The sequence below is a fragment of the Trichechus manatus genome, unplaced genomic scaffold (genome assembly GCF_000243295.1).
Source record: "Trichechus manatus latirostris isolate Lorelei unplaced genomic scaffold, TriManLat1.0 scaffold00102, whole genome shotgun sequence".
In the NCBI taxonomy this organism is placed as follows: Eukaryota; Metazoa; Chordata; class Mammalia; order Sirenia; family Trichechidae; genus Trichechus; species Trichechus manatus.
Window position 1 is genome coordinate 7,375,604 of NW_004444038.1, and position 18,765 is coordinate 7,394,368.

The 18,765-nt window shown below is 47.5% G+C and overlaps 1 protein-coding gene across 4 annotated transcripts in view; it reads right to left on the reverse strand.

Moving 5' to 3' along the window:
• CARS2 (cysteinyl-tRNA synthetase 2, mitochondrial) overlaps window positions 1-18,765 on the reverse strand; it is an 81,280-nt gene that overhangs the window by 9,367 nt on the left and 53,148 nt on the right. For all 4 annotated transcript variants that reach the window (XM_023737394.1, XM_023737396.1, XM_023737395.1 and 1 more), the window contains 2 exons: window positions 12,359-12,425; window positions 1,371-1,509 (listed from right to left, as the gene is read on the reverse strand). In XM_023737394.1, the coding sequence (XP_023593162.1) occupies window positions 1,371-1,509; window positions 12,359-12,425 (206 nt within the window). The remainder of the gene's footprint in view (window positions 1-1,370; window positions 1,510-12,358; window positions 12,426-18,765) is intronic.

Consider the following 18,765-nt stretch of genomic DNA (forward strand, 5'->3'; position numbering starts at 1 on the left):
CCCCCTCCCTTCCTCTCCCCCGCAGACACTGCTCCCTCCTCTCCTCCCCCCTGCCATGCAGACACCACCCAGTCATGCTGACACGCTCCCCAGCCACACACCACTGAAGTTCTGGGACCTCGGTGCAGCTCAGCCAGCACTCTGAGCTCTGTCCCCAAGGTTCCAACTGCTGTAATTAACGTCTCTTCACCCTACAAGATTCGGCTCACACTCATCTCCTCTGGAGACCCTGCCTTCCCCAACTGACCCCCCGGTGAGTCCAGGGTGCTTTATTCCTCCGAGGAATTTCTCAAGGGAGGGGGACGTGCTGTATCAATCTCAGGGTTTCCCACTCCAAGCGGAGTTCCCAGCATACAGTGAGCATCCAACGAACGTCTGACATACTCATCACACTTCTTTTCCTTCCTAATTTCCAGAGAGAAATTTCTCTAGCTTCTATAAGCCATTCTAGTTTCTCATCATCTATCAGAAAGCTGTTTGATGTCAATCTCGAATCTTTCAAACTTTTTTTTGAAACATACGAAATCAATGTCTAACATTTAACGAGGTGACAAAGCAGCAGAAGTGAACTTTAGTATTTCCATACTCAACGCCAGGAGTCCACTTTTTCTTCCTACTTGCCATTCGACTTTTACTTCACTTAGAGGGATCCTGTAAGTCGGATGTCTCCTCTCTCTTCCTTCACAACACCTGTCTTCTCAGTTCTGACTCTACACAGTATAACTCGTGTGTCTGTTCCTGACGACAGCAGGCTGACTGTGAACTGAGCGGGTGGACAATGTGACGTGTGCTTTCGCTCAGCAGACCTGTCTGCTGATCCGATGCGAGTTCACTCGAATCGCCGCGACCTCTGCCCTCTTCCCATTTGTGACATTCCACCCTTTCTTCAAAGGTCTAGCCCACCTCTGCGTTGTTGTCAGGTGTCGTCGAGTCGGTTCCGACTCAAAGCGACAGCGTGTACGACAGAGGGCAACGCCAGTTACCTGTAAATCTCCCTTTATTTTGAAGGAGTAGTGATAACAACCACCACTGATTTAACACAGGGCAACAGCCAGCCATCCAGCCCAGCATGGGGAAAGCAAGGTCAGGTACATACACTAATCGTCACCTTCACACCCACCCCGCGAAGGCAGGATCTCCTCACCTCTCACCCCCCAAAGCCCCAAAGCCAGGAAGCAAGGAGCCAGGATTTAAATCCAGGTCTGTCTGGCTCCGAGGCCCAGGTTCCCTCCACGTCACCCCACTTTCCAGTAAAAGGCCCTCAGTTTCTAGGAAGCCTGTCTCCCCTCGTCTGACGTAGCCGCCACACCTGGCGTCAGAGGAAGGCCCGCGTCTGGGCACGAGGAGCGGACGTGGGCTGTGCAGCTCACCGTTCCCACAGCTGGTCTTCCCTGACGGAGGCACAGGCCAGCTGTCCTCGCATGTAGGCACGTGCGTCCTCAACGAAGGAGGTCACGCCAAGGAGGAGACGCTGGGTGTCCTGCATGCTGCTGTCGCTGTAGTCGATGGCTGAGAAAGAAGAGACGGTACCTGGAGGTGAGGCCCACATTCAACACGCCCTACAGCGAGTGGACTCGACTACACTAGAGCGTTCCCGCGCTTCTCCAGAGTGGCCTGCCCCCACCCTGCTCCAGAAGAACAGAAACAAGAAGTCACTGCTCCTGTCACTGCATACCCCGAGTCACATCTGACACCGACAAGCGTGTCCTGACCCACATGCCAGGCCACCTCAGGAGAAATGAGGTGGTCCATGGAAAAACCTTTAGATTACCTGCTGGCCGAGGGGGCTTATTCTCGCTAACAGACACGACAATGGCAACAAGGAAGAGTGGGAGGGACTTCACCCGGGAGGCCTGCTGCCAGGTCAGGCGCTCCCGTAAGGAAATGTGCTAAGTGGCTGCAGTGAGGACTGTAGCTTGATATTTCAGGAAGGGATGAGAGAAACGGTCCTCAGAGGTCTACAGCACGTAAAAAACAGGTTTAAGAATACTTATTTCTACAGAGCAAAACTGGCCTCCTGGATCACCAGAACTCCACTCTGAGCCTAGCCCCTCCCTGCCACAGAAAGGGAGTGGGCAGCTGGACGGAGGGGCTGAGAGACTATGCTTAGCGGCTGTCATTCAGCCCCTGACTCATGGGACCCCATGCCCAATGGACTGAAATGCTCCCCAGTCCTGCCCCATCCCCATGATGAGCTGCAGACGGGACCGCTGGGGCCCATGGGGTTTTCACTGGCTGATTTTCAGAATTAGATCACCAGGCCTTTCCTCCTAGTCTGCCTTAGTCTGGAAGCTCTGCTGAAACCTATTCAGCATCACAGCAACACACAAGCCTCCAGAGACAGACGGGTGGTAGCTGCATGAGGTGCACTGGCCGGGAATCAAACCCAGGTCTCCCACATGGAAGGTGAGAGTTCTACCACTGACCCAGCAGTGCCTCCTGGGAGGGAGAGGGCCAGGCAGATGACTGGAAGAAGAGGTAGGGCACACCTCCGGTGGTGAGTGTGGTGAAGACGGATGGGGGACCCCTAGCGAGTAGGTGAGGAAACGGGTCAATGCTGCTCTCTGACCGAACCACAGAGCTCCAGCAGCCTGTTGAGAAGACAATGGGGAGAGAAGCTGAGGCCCTCTCTCCTTGCGGTGGGATGAGCCAGCCAGGGTGACTCCCAGATATCAGAGCTGAAACTGCTTCTCTCCTAGGGCACCTTGCAAAACCATCCATGTCGTCTTCTAAAGCAACGAAATCTCTGCTTCAATCGCTCGAGTAAGAAGAATTGCTCTTTATGGGTCATCTGCCTCATTAGAGGAATAAGAGAAAGTACTGGAGTGTGAGAAACACTGATGAAACCAGCAGGCTCTGGAATTCTAAAGAGAATACGGGGAGGGTGGGTACAGGGAGCAGAGCAAACGTCTTGAATTTCAGTAAGACAAAAGAGCCGTTTAGTTGACCGTACGTGGGAAGGATTATTTGCTCAGCACACAGACTAAGTAAGTACAGTGAAAGGATACAACCCTGACGCACACCTTTCCTGACTTTAAACCATGCAGTATTCCCTTGTTCTGTTTGGATGACTGCCTCCTGGTCTACGTACAGGTTCCTCATGAGCACGGTATGTAGTATCCCTCTTATTCATATAAACATTCAATTAATGCCGACATTTCCCCAGCATTTTAGGGCAAGACATGCCAAAGACTGTGCTCTACCAGAAGGTGGCATTGCTATCAACTGTTCAAAGATGACTAGGGACACTCACTCCCACATCAGGAGGACACGAAGGGTAAAAATCAAAATTAAATGGTCATTTTCAGAGCGTGGGCAAAGCGGATTTCCTATCATCTTCAAGAAACTAATGTGCAATCGCAAAGTAAAGTTCCAGGTCCAGATGAGCCCTAACAAAACCGAGAATTAGAGTTAAAGAGCTAAATCCAGGCTTCATGCAATGGAGATTATCGCAGAAATACTGTACAAACGCAAATAACCTACAAGGATTCTGAAGTAGTGCTTCTCCCCCTAAAATATGAAAATATGGAGACAAAAAAGAATAAAGATACAGGATAACCTGTATCATCCATTTCCATCCTTAAAAAAAAAGGAAAGATCTCTTAAGTGGTATCCAATCTTTGCAGAACATCAGTACGTGGTTTTCTTTTTTGTTTATTGTTGTCATTTAAGTGAAAGTTTACATTTCAAGTTAGTCTCTTATACAAAAATTTATATATACATTGATTGTTATGTGACCCTAACTGCTCTCCCTATCCTGTGACTCCACAGTCCTCCTCTCTACCTCTGATTCCCCGTGTCCATTTAACCAGCTCCTAACCCTCTCTGCCTTCTCATCTCACCTGCGGACGGGAGCTGCCCATTTAGTCTCGTGTATCTACTTGAGCTAAGAGACACACTCCTCACAAGTATCATTTTATGTCCCACAGTCTGGTCCAATCTCTGTCTGAAGAGTTGGTCTCGGGAATGGTTTTAGTTCAGGGTTGACAGAGAGTCCAGAGGCCATGCTTTCTGGGGTTCCTCCAGTCTCTGTCAGACCATTAAGTCTGGTCTTACTAGAATTTGAGTTCTGCACCCTACCTTTCTCCTGCTCCATCAGAGACTCTCTGTTGTGTTCCTTGTCAGGGTGGTCATCAGTATGCGTTTTTAAGAATATAAATAGATTAACAACAAAAAGGCAAATAACCCAATCAAAAAATGGACAAAGGACCTGAACAGAGATTTTACCAAAGAGGACATTCAAATGGCCACCCAACACATGAAAAGATGCTCAACGTCATTATCCATCAGAGAGATGCAAATCAAAACCACAGTGAGGTACCATTTCACTCCCACTAGGAGCGGAAGGAGCCCTGGTGGCGCACTGATTAAAGCGGCCAGCTGCTAACCAAAGGTCAGTGGTTTGCACCAACCAGCCACACCGCGGGAACAACTGGTCTCTATGTGCCTGCAGCAGCAAAGGAAGAAGGAAAGTCAGGAACAGGAGGAGGATCTGGAATGTGTGGGCCAACTGCCTCCATGAACAACCGCCTCCTCTGCCGTGACAGCCAAGAACTGGGTGGTGCCCGGCTACCATCACTGAACATTTTGATCAAAGATCCTACAGAAGAATCCTGATCGGAAGAGGAAAAATGCAGAGAGAATTTCAAATTCTCATGGAATCCAGTCTTCCTGGAGCCATGAAGGGTGGGTAAACTCCTGAAATTATTGCCCTGAGATAATCTTTAAACCTTTAACCACAAATATCCCCAGACATCATCTTAAAACCAAACAATGGTAAGGTATAGTAAAGAACATGTCCCTTGAGCACTGTGCTCTTTCAAGGACTATCTATATGGGATCAAAGTGACAACAGCAACTTGAATGGTTAGACAGGGAATTTCCGGGCAGTGAGTTTATGTTAACAGAGGAGGAACAATTGGGAGAAGGAGGGTGAGGATGGTTGCACAATTCAGAGAATGTCATCAATGTCACTCAACTGTACACACAGAAATTGCTGAATTGGTGTATGTTCTGCTGTGTATATACTCAACAACAAAAAATAAATTTAAAAAAATACAAATAGAGTATATATTTTAAATTATTTCTAATTTTTTTTAACACCAAAAAGAACCTATAGATTAAATGAGGTGGCCCCTGAAGTACAGTCTCCATTTCTGCATCACTTGTCCCTTCTTTACCTTTGCTGCTGGGCAGGTGAAAACCCGCTGCAAGGTAGCTGTACCAAGGCCACTGGGAACAGAAGGAGCTGAGCAGTATGTTCACATGACCTCAGAGGGAGAGGGTGCAGCTAGCCCACTGCCTGTTAGAAACACACTGTGGCCTGGTGCCTAGGAAGAATGTGGAGATTTGTGCAAAGGCCGAAGGGAAGAAAGGGAGGAGTCATTTTCTCAAGCTCAGATTGCAAAACACCTCCATGTTCTGACGCAGCTCCTGCAGGGGACAGACGGCACGTAGGTATCAGGCAGCTGGGCACGTCAGGGCCTCACCCGGGAGCCCTGTGACTGGCTGAAGCGGTGCTTCAGAACAGGATGCAGGGAACGTCCGGTGCTGTGTTCACTCGAGCCCCGATGAAATGTGCACGGCAAACGCCAAAGAGCATCCTGACGGCTGAACCAATCCCCGCGCCTGGCCTGTCATTCACATCTGATGAAATGGAAAGACGCCAGTATAAAAAGGAAAATATTTATCTTTCTGATAAGCTTTCTGTTTCTCAGAGATTCCTTGGCCTCCTGATAATAACTGTTTGCATTTAGTATTCCAGCCCACGTGGTAATTTCTGATGAGTGCTTTAAAGTCGTGTTTCGCAAACTATCTATGATGAAGGATCAGTTGTTTGTTTTAACTTCCAGTCAGTCCACTGCAGTTTGATATGCAAGTAAAATACAATCAGAAGGAATTATTTTAAAATGAGCACACATACTTGGATGTCAGCTATGGCCGACAGTCATAAATTTCTGAAAGCTTACTCCTAACTTCTGTACTTTGTCTGGGACTGGAAGCAAGCAGCTCACAGACTGGCTTGGGTCCATGCACGCTGCTTTTAGTAATACTGCCTGAAACATCCTTTTGAAGACCACAGAAATAAAAGGACTCTATCCGGACACAAGGAGCCCTGGTGGCAACGTGGTTAAAGTACTTGGCTGCTAACCAAAAGGTCGGTAGCTCAAACCCACCGGCTGATCCATGTAAGAAGATGTGGCAGTCTGCTTCTGTAAAGATTTACAGCCTTGCAAACCCTACGGGGCAGGTCTGCTCTGTCCTATAGGGTCACTATGAGTCGGAATCAACTTGATGGCAGTGGGTTTGGTTTTTTTGGTTCATCTGGACACATATGCCCAAAATGATATATTGTTATGTATAAAAAGTATCAGTTTCAAAATGAGAATCCCCAAATTAGACATGGATTCAAGCTGGGAGCAATACAACAAAAATCTACGTCAGCTCTCTGATGACTTTTCTTAGAATTGTTTGCCCTTCTCAAAAATCCACTTCCAGTTTTGCTTTTTTAGAAAGCTTGACTTTAAAGAAAAAACCTCAGAAAACCACACCATCTGACAAAGTTGAAAACAAAGATAAAGTTAGAAGTGATAGGGTCATGTAAAGTCTGTAACTGGGAGGGAGACCTTTGAAAGGAAGACGATCGCTAACGACACGACAGGCAGGAATCGTCAGCCCAGACAGGGAGGGGCAGAGACGGCCCCCGCCGCACAGAATGCTCTGCCTTCGGGTTAAGGAGAAAAGCGTCTCCCACGTAAGGATCCTATTTTACAGACTGGGGAAAGCAGGCAAGGAAACAAAAGTGGCTTTTCCTGTCTTTACGCACCACTTGTGAATACGGACCGGGGTCTCTCGCTGCCAACTGTCAAGTTTCATCTGCTTGACAGCGTCCTGGCAAATGCCTCTCGGAAGCTGAAAAAGCAGGCTGTTAAGAGAAGGAAGTCACCTGTCACACTGGTAGAAACTGACAGACTTGTGGCTTGTGGGACCAGACTGAAGGCCCTGCTCTCACCTTTGAGGGGCCTCTATTTCTAGGGGATCAGTCCTGTTGTTATTCAAAGCTTGGGTCATGGGCGTCCACATCCCAGCTATTCAGAGACATACCAGTGTTTCCAGAATTCGCTCACTGGCAGGTAAGTGCTCCCTATATCCCACTGGGAGCCCTGGTGGCGCAGCACTGAAAAGCTCCGCTGCTAACCAAAAGGTTCAAATCCACCAGCCGCTCCTCGGAAACCCTATGGGGCAGTTCTACCCTGTCCTATAGAGTCACTATGAGTCAGAATCTACTCGACAGCACTGGGTTTTTATATACCACAGAAAAATTTACAGCAGTCAGGAGTTTCCTCAACAGCTGCCACTGCTTGAGAAAAACTCTTTTCAGACCAAACTTTATAGTCAAAGTTCAAAAGGAACTGCGCACAAGCAGAGATTAAATACCACCGACAGGCCCCTGCTCCACCTCCCTCCCCATCTATGAAAAGGAGGCGGGAGCAGAGGCCACCACTGGTAAAAGGCCTCTGGGAAGGGCTGAGAATGGCAGATTTTTAAACGCCCCAGAAGCCCTGCTGAGAATTATAATGCCACCAGCAGGGCCCACCCCTGGGACCTGAGAGTCCCATATCCCACCTCCCCCTCCTTCCTTCACCTGAGAACAGAACACAGAACCACTGGTCTCTACCAGAACACGTAACTCGTGCCAGCAAGCTGCTCCTCTTTCATCACGGCAACGGGTACACGGCAGGGAGGAGTGAACACCCATCGCCAGGAAAGAACTCTGGACTGTGAGCCACCAATGAGCATTTGTGTGTACAGAATCTGCTGCGCCGCTTCTCTCTGGATGACAAACCTCGCCCCTTTCATACCCAGACACAGCAAGATGGAAACGTGAATTTCTCAAGTAAATTTACCTCTTTGAGTTTTTCTCTCCACACATGGCTGCGCTATGTTCATACGCATGTTAAAAAAAAAAGAAAAAAATTATCCTATATACAGATGTACCATCAGACACAGTGGCTTCTGCCTATTATTTCCATCAAGACTGACAACTGAAAATAATGTAAACCAAGTAGTCAAGCAAGAATCATATCCTAAAACTTGAGGATGGTGCTTCTCGTTGCTTCAGTGAGTGCAGGTCCCCCGGCATGATTCTCTGCAGTTCTACCCAGCAGGGAGACAGACTAAACTAACCCACAACGCAGGAAGTCTGGCTTAGCCGTGTGAAGCCACCACTGCTCTGTGTACATCAAAGCCGGGATGGAGATGTGGGCAAAAGCAGCCAGCAAGCACACATCCGCGTACAGAAGGCTCTGATTTACAGACAGGGCACCATCTGCAAAGCCCATCCCTGTTCCTGGCTGTGCCTCTGCAGACTCTCGTCTCGTCTTTGTTCCAAAGGACAAGCTTTGCCTTGGAGTGCCACTGTATTCTTTCTAGGCACACCAGCTGTTCTGCAGCATCTGAAAGTGTGCATTCAGTCCTTCTTCTGTGCACTGTGCTTAAGGCGGGTGCACCCAGCCTGCTGTTATCTGGGCTCCACACACATTCTGTGTAGCAGAGCTGATTCTGAACAGGCATCAGCTGGAGGCCGAGGGGCTGGCTACAATCAAGGGACCTTCAATTTCCTGATCCCATCTTATAAAAAAAAAACAACCATACCCATCTTATCAAAAAAAAAAAAAACAACCAAACCAGTTTCCGACGATCGACTCTGACTCATGGCGACCCACATGTGCCAGAGTAGAACTGTGCTCCACAGGGTTTCAACGGCTGATATTATTGGAAGCAGAGAGGACTTTCTTCCGAGGTGCCCTGGGTGTACTCACACTTCCAACACCTTTCAGTTAGTAGCTGAGTACTTACCCGTTTGCCCTACTCGGGGGCTCCTTCTATACCGAATAGGATAATAAACTTCTCAAGTCAGGGACATGTGCATCTCCTCACAGAATCGAGTCATAAGACACTGTACTTTGAACGTACTTAATAAGTACCTGATTGATAACTAAATGTTAATTAACGAGTAAATATTTAAACAGAGCTACAATGTGCACGGTACTATGCTCAGTGCGAATGAGACTATAAGAGATGTAGAGGCTGATCCCTCCCTTCAGAAAGTCGGCCACACAGCTGGAAAGACAATCACCTACTTATCCTAAAATCATCCTAACCAAACAAGGCAGAAAATGCCAGGTGACCAAGTGCTAATGAAATGCAGAGAGCAGAGGTCGTACACACGTCTGTTTCTGTTGTGTTGTGAGTGCGTGTGTGTATGCATGCGTCCAGGCGTGTGAGCTTGTGTGTGATCCAAGTGTGCCAGTGTCTGAGTGCTAGATCACCAAAGCAAGTGTCTGTGTGTCCATGTAGCTGGAAACGGGCAAATGAGACTCTAATGGGTACAGAAAAGGGGAGGGGCAGCGTAGGCAAGGGGAACCGCAGGGGAAGACAGCCTGACGGGCGTGGACAAAGGGGTTCAGCCAACTGTCCACACAAACGTTTTGTACACTGTGGGGCCAAATTCACTCCACCGACGAACTGAGAAATCGAGCATGCTTCGCCTGCACTCCCCCGTTGTCTTCATAAAAAATGAGAAATAATCAAATGAAAGCAAGCAAGAAAGAAGGACAAACAGAGAGACAAGGAGAGAGACGAAGGGAGAGGATCTGAAGAGGCAGCTGAGAACACCGTACAGAACAGAAGCCGAGCGGCTAGAGGTACGGAAGGCGGTACCCATGTTCACGTGCCGGTGGCCTAGAGGGGCAAGGCGTTAGACAAGACTAGGGAAGACTCCACCGACGTCGTTCTGCAAACTGAGATGGGGGAAACTGCGGAGGTAAAAGGTCAGATGTAGAATGGAGTCGGAAGGAATGCAGACACACCAGAAGAAGGGCTGGGGGCACACGTGGAAGTCAGGAACGCAAGGTCAGGCGGGGTCAGGGACGTGGCAGCACTTGATGAAGCCACCTAAGCAGCTGAGTGGAGCAGAGAGCCACGATGATCAGCGTCCAGCGCCTCCTGACTCAGCCGTCGGCACGCCACCACCGAGGAGTTGCCAAACTCAAGTACTAACTGCTGAATGTTTTTAACTGTTTTCTTTTTACATCTCGTCCCAATTTTTACACTTACACAGAAGTGATTTTCAAAGGAAATTCCATATCACTAGTATAACGGAAAGCCAGTGTAATTTCTGATAATATAACTGTTTAAATAAAAACAGAGCATTAAAGTGGAAACTGTCCCTCTCTGCACTGCACGATGATCTTGCACACACGACGCTGCAGGCCTACTTCACCCTGGAAAGCCCTGCCTGCTCCCGCCCTCACCTGACGGCCTTCACAGAGCAGGTACGGGCCACAGGCTGGACACACCCCCCCAACCCTCCCCACGGCACCCGAGGGCACTGCTCTTCCTACAGCTCTAGTCATCGAGTCTGGGGGCTTCTGGGAGCCCATTTTTGCCCGTTAGATTGGTCAAACCCAACAGGGCAGTGCCTGAGGTCCCCAAACCTGAACGTCGCCTTCCTGGGGGTGTGGACGGAGAAGCAGCCTCCAGCCTGGGTACACAGCATCAGCCCATTCCCCTGCCCAAGGGCCTCCTCCTAGAGGAACACGTGACAGCGCAGCACAGCAGCAATCAGTTATTCTGAAAAGACATCCCATCCTCCTGCAAACTGGGGGGGTGTGACACGTTTACCCCTGGAGGGACAGTAGTGATGGCGGCGGTACCATCTTTCCAGTGTGCCTATGTTTCAGGAATCCCGGAACACTTAACTGTGCTTATGAGGAACCTGTACATAGACCAAAAGGCTGTCACTTGAATAGAGTCAGGGATACTGCGTGGTTTAAAATCAGGGAAGGCGTGCATTAGGGTTGTGTTCTTTCACCACACTTATTCAATCTGTATGCTGAGCAAATAATCCGAGAAGCTGGACTATATGAAGAAGAACGTGGCATCAGGATTGGAGGAAGACTCATTAACAACCTGTGTTATGCAGATGACACAACCTTGCTTGCTGAAAGTGAAGAGGATATGAAGCACTTACTGACGAAGATCAAAGACTACAGCCTTCAGTATGGACTACACCTCAGCATAAAGAAAACAAAAATCCTCACAACTGGACCCATAAGCAACATCATGATAAATGGAGAAAAGGTTCAAGTTGTCAAGCATTTCATTTTACTTGGATCCACGATCAACGCCCAAGGAAGCAGCAATCAAGAAATCAAGCAACATACTGCACTGGGCAAATCTGCTGCAAAAGGCCTCTTTCAAGTAAGTGTTTAAAAAGCAAAGACGTCAGGCTGAGGACTAAGGTGCACCTGACCCAAGCCGTGGTATTTTCAATTGCCTCATATGCATCTGAAAGCTAGATAATGAAAAAGGAAGACAGGAGAAGAATTGATGCATTTGAATTCTGGTGTTGGCAAAGAACACTGAAGATACATGGACTGCCAGAAGAACTAACATGCCTGTCTTGGAAGAAGTACAGCCAGAATGCTCCTTAGAAACGAGGATGGCGAGACTTGGTCTCATGTACTTTAGACACGTTATCAGGAAGGACCAGTCCCTGGAGAAGGACATCGTGCTTGGTAAGGACTAGGGTCAGCAAAAAAGAGGAAGACCCTCAACGAGATGGACTGACACAGTGACTCCAATGACGCACTCAAGCATAGCAAGATTTGAGGGCAGTGCAGGACCAGGCGGTGTTCTGTTCTGTTGTCCATGGGGTCACCATAAGGGGGAACCGACCAGATGGCACTTAACAACAATAGGTTTCAAGTACTGAACCTGTTCCAGATACCACAAAGCGAGGAGCAGATGTGAACTTAGTCTGACTTAGAAACGCACGCTCCTCTACAGGACGACTCTCACTCAGGAATGTCACTTTAGGGATCTTCTGGCTGATTCCTGGTCCACAATGCTGGGGTAATGCTTCCCAAAAGTTCATCCTCTGGGTTCACTTACAGAATCCAAATGGTAAGGCATGAATACAATCATACTAACACTACTATGCTTATTTTAGCCCATATCTTGCTATACTCAAATACCATCAAAAAATTATTTTCTGAGCCATACATGAGTAAAGCAGCTCTGGTGGCACAGTGGTTAAAGCACTCGGCTGCTAAACAAAGGTCAGCAGTTTGAACCCACCAGCTGCTCCATGGGAGAAAGATGTGGCAGACCACTCCTGGAAAGGTTACAGCTTTGGAAACCCCATGGGGCAATTCTACTCTGTTCTACAGGGTTGCTATGAGTCGGGATCAACTCAACGACAACAGGTTTGGTTTCTTTTTCAGTTTTATACATGAGCAAATAACGCGGTAGTCAGATTCCAGAAGACCACAATTTTCAGCTGTTTCCTTACCTGACCTATAATTGCTCCGCATACAGAAAAGCCGGAAGACATCAGGTGAAAACTTCTTTAGAAAGTCCTAATAAAGCAAGAAATAAAGTACATTTTATTTATAATGTTTACCTTTTAAATTCTGCACTACTCAGACACTATGCTTATACAGTTTACTACAATTATGTGAGCTGATACATACATGCCAAGAAATCAGAAATTTTTAGAAAAACCTTTGTTTTGGTTCCGAACTCTCACTAATAACACTTTTTCTAGCCGTTTCCTCCATTCGATTTTATACGTGTGAAATTATATACAACAAAACATACACCATTTCAACAATCTCTACACATACAATTCAGAGACACTGGTTACATGATCTTCAAGTTGTGTTGCCTTTGTCAACCTTTTCCAAACTATTTCACCATCATTAACACACTCATTGCCCCCCAAACGTCTCATCTATCCTTTCGAGTTGCTGTTGTCAATTTGATCACCTACAGATAATTCTTATAAAGAGTATAATGCTTAATGCAGACATTCTTTTCTAATTAGGCTAAACAATTATTTGGTTCAAAGACGATGTCAGGGGATAGTTTCAGTTCGAGGTTTAAAGATTTCCTCAGGGTAATAGTTTTGGGTGGTGGGTCACCCAGCCTAAACGGCTCCAGAAAGTCTAGATTTCGTGAAAATTTGAAATTCTGTTCCTCGTTTTCCCCCTTTTGATCAGGATTCTGCTACAGAATCTACATATTCAGTAATGGCAGCCGGGCATCATCCCCCACTGAATTTTTAGCGTTCAATCTCAATACTGGCTGGGAAAGGCAGAGAAGAGAAAGCCCATTTGCCCTGAAAGACTTGCTCTCATCAGGCTCAAGGAGAGATCTGTTCTGTTGTGAACCTCAGGAGCTCTTTTATCTACAATGTGACTTTACAACTCTCATCCTAGAAGGCAGCCATGTTGTCGGAGGACCCACCGGAATGATGCGGAGTGCTGGGAGGGACAAAAGACCAGGTGGTGTGAGACTCAACACACTTCATCTCCTGACCGAGCGACAATGAAGGAGGGTCCCAGATCAGGGAAGAAAGCTTCCAGGAAACTCTCGGCAGTGGCTAATGGTCAGAGTAAGCCAACACCCAAGTTTATGGCCAGACTGAGGAAAAAAAGGCCGATCTCACTCTATCTGATGACACAGTTCTGTGACACACGGAGGTTACGGAATACACTAAATATATTTCTCAAAGAATAAATCATCCTGCCTCTGACACTTAGCGCTAATAGAAATAAGTAACAACCTTTTTTAAAGAACTCTTTCTCCCCTAACCCAACTGGCATCACTCCATAAATTACAAAATTTCCATATATAAAGAAGGAAAAATTCTGTATTAAATAAGGTAACATGGAAAAACTTAGCAGAAATAGCCAGAGGTGACTGTAAGAACAGCACAAACACTCAACAAAGCCTCTGTATGTGCCGGTCAGTGTTAAAAAAAAAACAAAAACCAAACCAAACCCATTGCCATCAAGTCAATTTTGACTCACAGCGACCCTACAGGACAGAGTAGAACTGCTCTACAGGGTTTCCAAGGAGTGTCTGGTGGATCTGAACTGCAGACGTTTTGGTTAGCAGCCATAGCTCCTAACCACTGCACCCCCAGGGTTTCCGCAGTGTTAAAAGTCCTGGCAGTTAGAGATCAGACGCAGGACGGAGGAGGGTGGGTAAAAGGGCTCAGCCTAACTAGAGGCTTTCAGTGTCGTCACAGGAGAAAGCCCACGCTCACGCTTCAGCTTGCTGCCAGGAATGCTCTCGGCCCACCGCTGGCCGGGGAGACAAAAGGGGACCCCGAGCAGCACGTCGTTCAGCCCGCAGGACACACACAGCACACGAGCCCGCACCACCACTAGAGGGTGACTTGCTGAGACACGGACGGACGGAAGCCTTCTGTCTCCGGCCCAACGCTCATCACAAAGGAAGCAAACTTGACTCAGATACCACCGCGTGATAACAATGCCTCTGCGTTAACAACAACATCCTGCAGCCTTCTTCCATGGATTCTAAGTTAATGAAGGGAAGAGTTTTTAACCCTTCTGCTTATTCTTCTATCCCTCTTGCTCTCTAGTAGTTATTTCTGTCCTCCAGACAGCAAAAACAATACAACGTACAACAGGCGGATCATAAACACCCATTAAATGATCCTAGGATAAGAGGAGTAGGCTTGGTTTGTCCCGATCTGGGAACTCAACAATTGCTGTCTGGAAACGAAGACCTTGATGCAGTTGCTCAGGGCTGTGGCTTACTGGCTTTGAGTGAAGGGGATTTGCAGTAAGCAAGGAGACCTGGTGGCACAACAATTAAGTGCTCCACTAACTGAAAAAGTCAGTGGTTTGAACCCACCCAGCCGCCCCATAGAAGAGGGCCTGGTGATTTGTTTCCGTAACGATTACAGCCTAGAAAACTATGGGGCAGCTCTACTCTGTCACATGGGGTCACCATGAGTCAAAATCAACTTGATGGCACCCACAACAAACAACAGGGGCAGGTGGACTTACCAAGTCGTCATCAAGAGGCAGCCTACCTGACAGGTAACGAGCGCCTCAACAGGGAGCACCTCCCCTCCCCCACTCCCACCCGGCAGCTGCCCTTGCTGGCCGGGATACCTAATAGGAGAAGAACCATTTCAAAAGCAAACACTTGGACTTGGAGGTAGACAACACAGACTGACTCCAACCCCTGGTTCTCAAGCAATCCAGTTTTCTCCTCAGTGTAAACTTATTATTACAGAAAACGTGTCTCCCCCTCCACCGTGCCAGTTCACAGTACAGTACCAAAGTATCACGAGGCCAAATTAAACTGCAGGCTTGGATTCTAGTTTGGCATATGTAAGATAAAATATCATGGCTAGAACAGAGGGGACTCCTGGCCTAACACAAAATCGGCCCATTAACCACAGCAGATTTTAATAAATTTCAGGCTTACAACAACCACAATAAGCAATTTGTTTTTCTAACTTCTGTATGGAGCCCTGGGGGCACAGTGGTTAAGAGCCTGGCTGCTAACCAAAAGGTGAGCAGTTTGAATCTACCAGCCACTCCTTGGAAACCCTATGGGGCAGTCCTACCCTGTCCTATAGGGTCGCTATGGGTCAGAATCGACTCAACGGCAACAAATTTGAGGGTTTTTTTGTTATCTACGCACATGGGAGTCACTGGGTAGTACAAACGGTTAACGTGCTCAGCTGCTAACTGAAACGTTGAAGGTTCAAGTCCAACCAGAGGCGCCTCAGAAAAAAACCTGGACATCTACTTCCGAAAAATCTGCCACTGAAAACCCTGTGGAGCATAGTTCTACTCTGACACACACGGGGTCATCATGAGTCAAAATCGACTCAATGGCAACTGGTTACTGGCTACACACACGCAGCTGACGGGGGCCTACCAGCACGGGTCACCCCCTGACAGCGGCCAGTCCTCTCTGTCTACAAGACGGCTCACTCCAGTCAGAGGGGGCAACCGCTCCTTAGCCATGACTCTCTCGCCCCAACGGCACTTCAGGCTCCAGGGATTAGGGAAGATACTGCAGGATGGTCAGAATGAGGGAGAGAGAAAGCCAAAACAATCATCTGAACGGCAGGAAGAGTAAAAAGTTGACTCAGAAAAACACCCAGGCCTCTGCAACTGTGTGAGGTCCAGGCTGGCTGCCTGGGCTATGGGGAAGTGTCAGGCTGGAGCTGGAAGCTTACTTAATTCCCTCTGGGTCTCAGATCATCTGTGAAGTGCACGCGGGGAGGGGAGGGGAGGGTGGTCAGACATGAAATGCTCACACCGTCACCTTCTGTGCGCACAGGGCCCTCTCTCCACAGACAGAACCACATTCTCTTTGACGTTTGTGTCTTGCCAACATCTCAGAAGATATTTATTTAGCTGGTTATTTATCCTAAATGCTTCTCCCACTGACCCCTCAGGCCTCTCTTCTTTCAGAAGCTAGTGAGGCCCCTGCAGGAGTGGGAGCTGAGAGCAATGCAAGAGACTCAGTTACAGTCCCATCCCTTACCTGACTCACAGGGAGTAAACAGAACTCCTCTTACTGATGGGCTGAAATGACAATAATATACCAGACGGACTGATGCTAACCCAAAGTCCAGAGAGACACACAGTTCTGCACTTCCTCACTGGGACACAGGAAACACCCCTTCCTGGGTATGATGCCACCTACTATAACCAGGCTGCTTGTAACCCATCACCTGCTGTCAGCTTGTCGTACTGCAGTGGCCTGCATGCTGCTGTGAGGCTGGAAGCTAAGTCACCGGTATTTCAAACACCAGCAGGGCCACCCGTGGTGGACAGGTTTCAGTGGAGCTTCCAGATTCAGACAGACTAGGAAGAAAGGCCTGGTGATCTACTTCCAAAAAGAAGCTAATGAACACCCTACGGATCAGAACACTGTCCAGCTGGACTCAAACATGTCAAGGATTGTGACTACGATGCAGGACCAGGCATCCTTTCATTCTGTCGCACACGGGGTCATCGTGAGTTGGAGCCGGCAGCCGACAACCACAACTTGTGACTGAAATGAACAACGTGATGGCCTGAAAGAACATGGCCGCCAAAAGGTACAAGCGGAAAAATAATCCAGGTGGCTGAACAATGCAGTCCTGATCAAAGGATTTCATCAGGATATAGAATATTTTATGAGGCATAAAATACTGTTTCAATAGCGTATTTATAAACAATCTTACTGAAAATAACAACCAACAAAACAGAAGACCATCACCAGGGTTTGGGGGGATTCTCTGTTCCCCTGAAGTGAACCCGGGCTGGCCGCCTCATTCCTGCCTTCCTACTTGAGTTGGGAAGAAGGAAGGGAACGTGCTTGGTTCAAACTCTTCTGGACTCTATCTTCTCAGAGGGATGGAGGGCATGCTCTGGTCTGCCCTCCACCAGGCGGGAAGCTTATAGAACAGGTTCCGCATCCTCCCTCCTGGAAGCCTGGCAGGGCCTGAGGCAACGGCAGGGGGCTCATCTCCTTCGGGGGAGCTGCAGAGCCAATGTTCCAATCCACAGCTTCTCAACCTGGGGTCCACGGACCGCCTAGTGGCCCATGGATACAACTCAAGGTCTATGAATTTAGATGGAAAACTGTTACATATTTATTTCCACTAACCTCTAACTGAAATGTGACATTTTCTTCAACCATCAATGTAAACAACAAACCACAATAGGATTATAAAATCTCTAAGTCTGTAACCCCTAGAAATCGCAGGTAATTTATATCACATTACAGGGGCTGTGGTTACCTTGAAACATCACGTATGCGCATTACTGACTTGTGGTTATTACGCCTGCTGCTAGATTCTGTTAAAAAGCCCACTAAGAAAGAAGCACATGTATTACTGTGTTTCAACGTAATTAACTTCCTTTGTCATCCTAAGGATTGAAAACCATTATTCTAAGAAATGATCCACAGATTTCTCCAGAATGCCAAAGGCATCCACAGCACAAAAATGGTGAAGAACCCTTGTCTAATGCAACTTTTATCAGTGATAAAGCGGGTATTTCAATCCATCTGTACATCTCCTGTGTACTCCTTCCAAAATTGTAAAAAAAAAAAAGGAACATTATTTATTGGTCCCCTCAGTTCCTAACAACTAGGCCTACTTGAGATCCTCAGCTGATGTACACAGCCACATTTCTGCAGTCTCATTAAAGCATACCTGCAGTAATGTATTCCACTTTTTTCACTTCATGTTACTTCCTTTTCATATTTCCAACCATCAGCGTGGAAACACACCACTTTAAATGCAATGTAGTATCCCAAGTTAACACACCATGAACAGTATAACCAAGACAACATTTTAATATAAGGCTTTATCGTTCATAAAATACTAAGATGTAATATATGAAGCCCTGGTGGCACAATGGTTAAGAGCTCAGGCTGCTAAACCAACAAGTCAGCAGTTCGAATCCAGGAGCCACTCCTTGGAAACCCCATGGGGCAGTTCTACTCTGTCCTACCGGGTCACTATGAGTCGGAATCAACTTGACAGCAACAGGTTTTTATTATAGTGACAAAACAGTGTCAGAGGCCACACTCTAACTGCAGCCCTGTCCTTTTTCCATTACTAAATCATTCTCATGTCCTAATTTGCTCAGCCCTTTCCACAGTGTGGCCTTCTAATTTTAGTGTTTGCTATTTTGGATAGTGTTTCTCTCAACAGTTATTTGCATACACTACAAAGTGGTCAGAGTCCCTACATATGAGCTTGTGTCTTCCAGTAATGGCTGCTTCATGTCTTCTATATGAGGCTTTGGCAAGATGGATTCCAGTGAATATGCAATACAAGAGTACTGTGCCTGGAGAACGAAGACGTACGTATAGATGACTGTTAACTAACCTAACTAGCACACACAGTATACAGATGACTCCTAA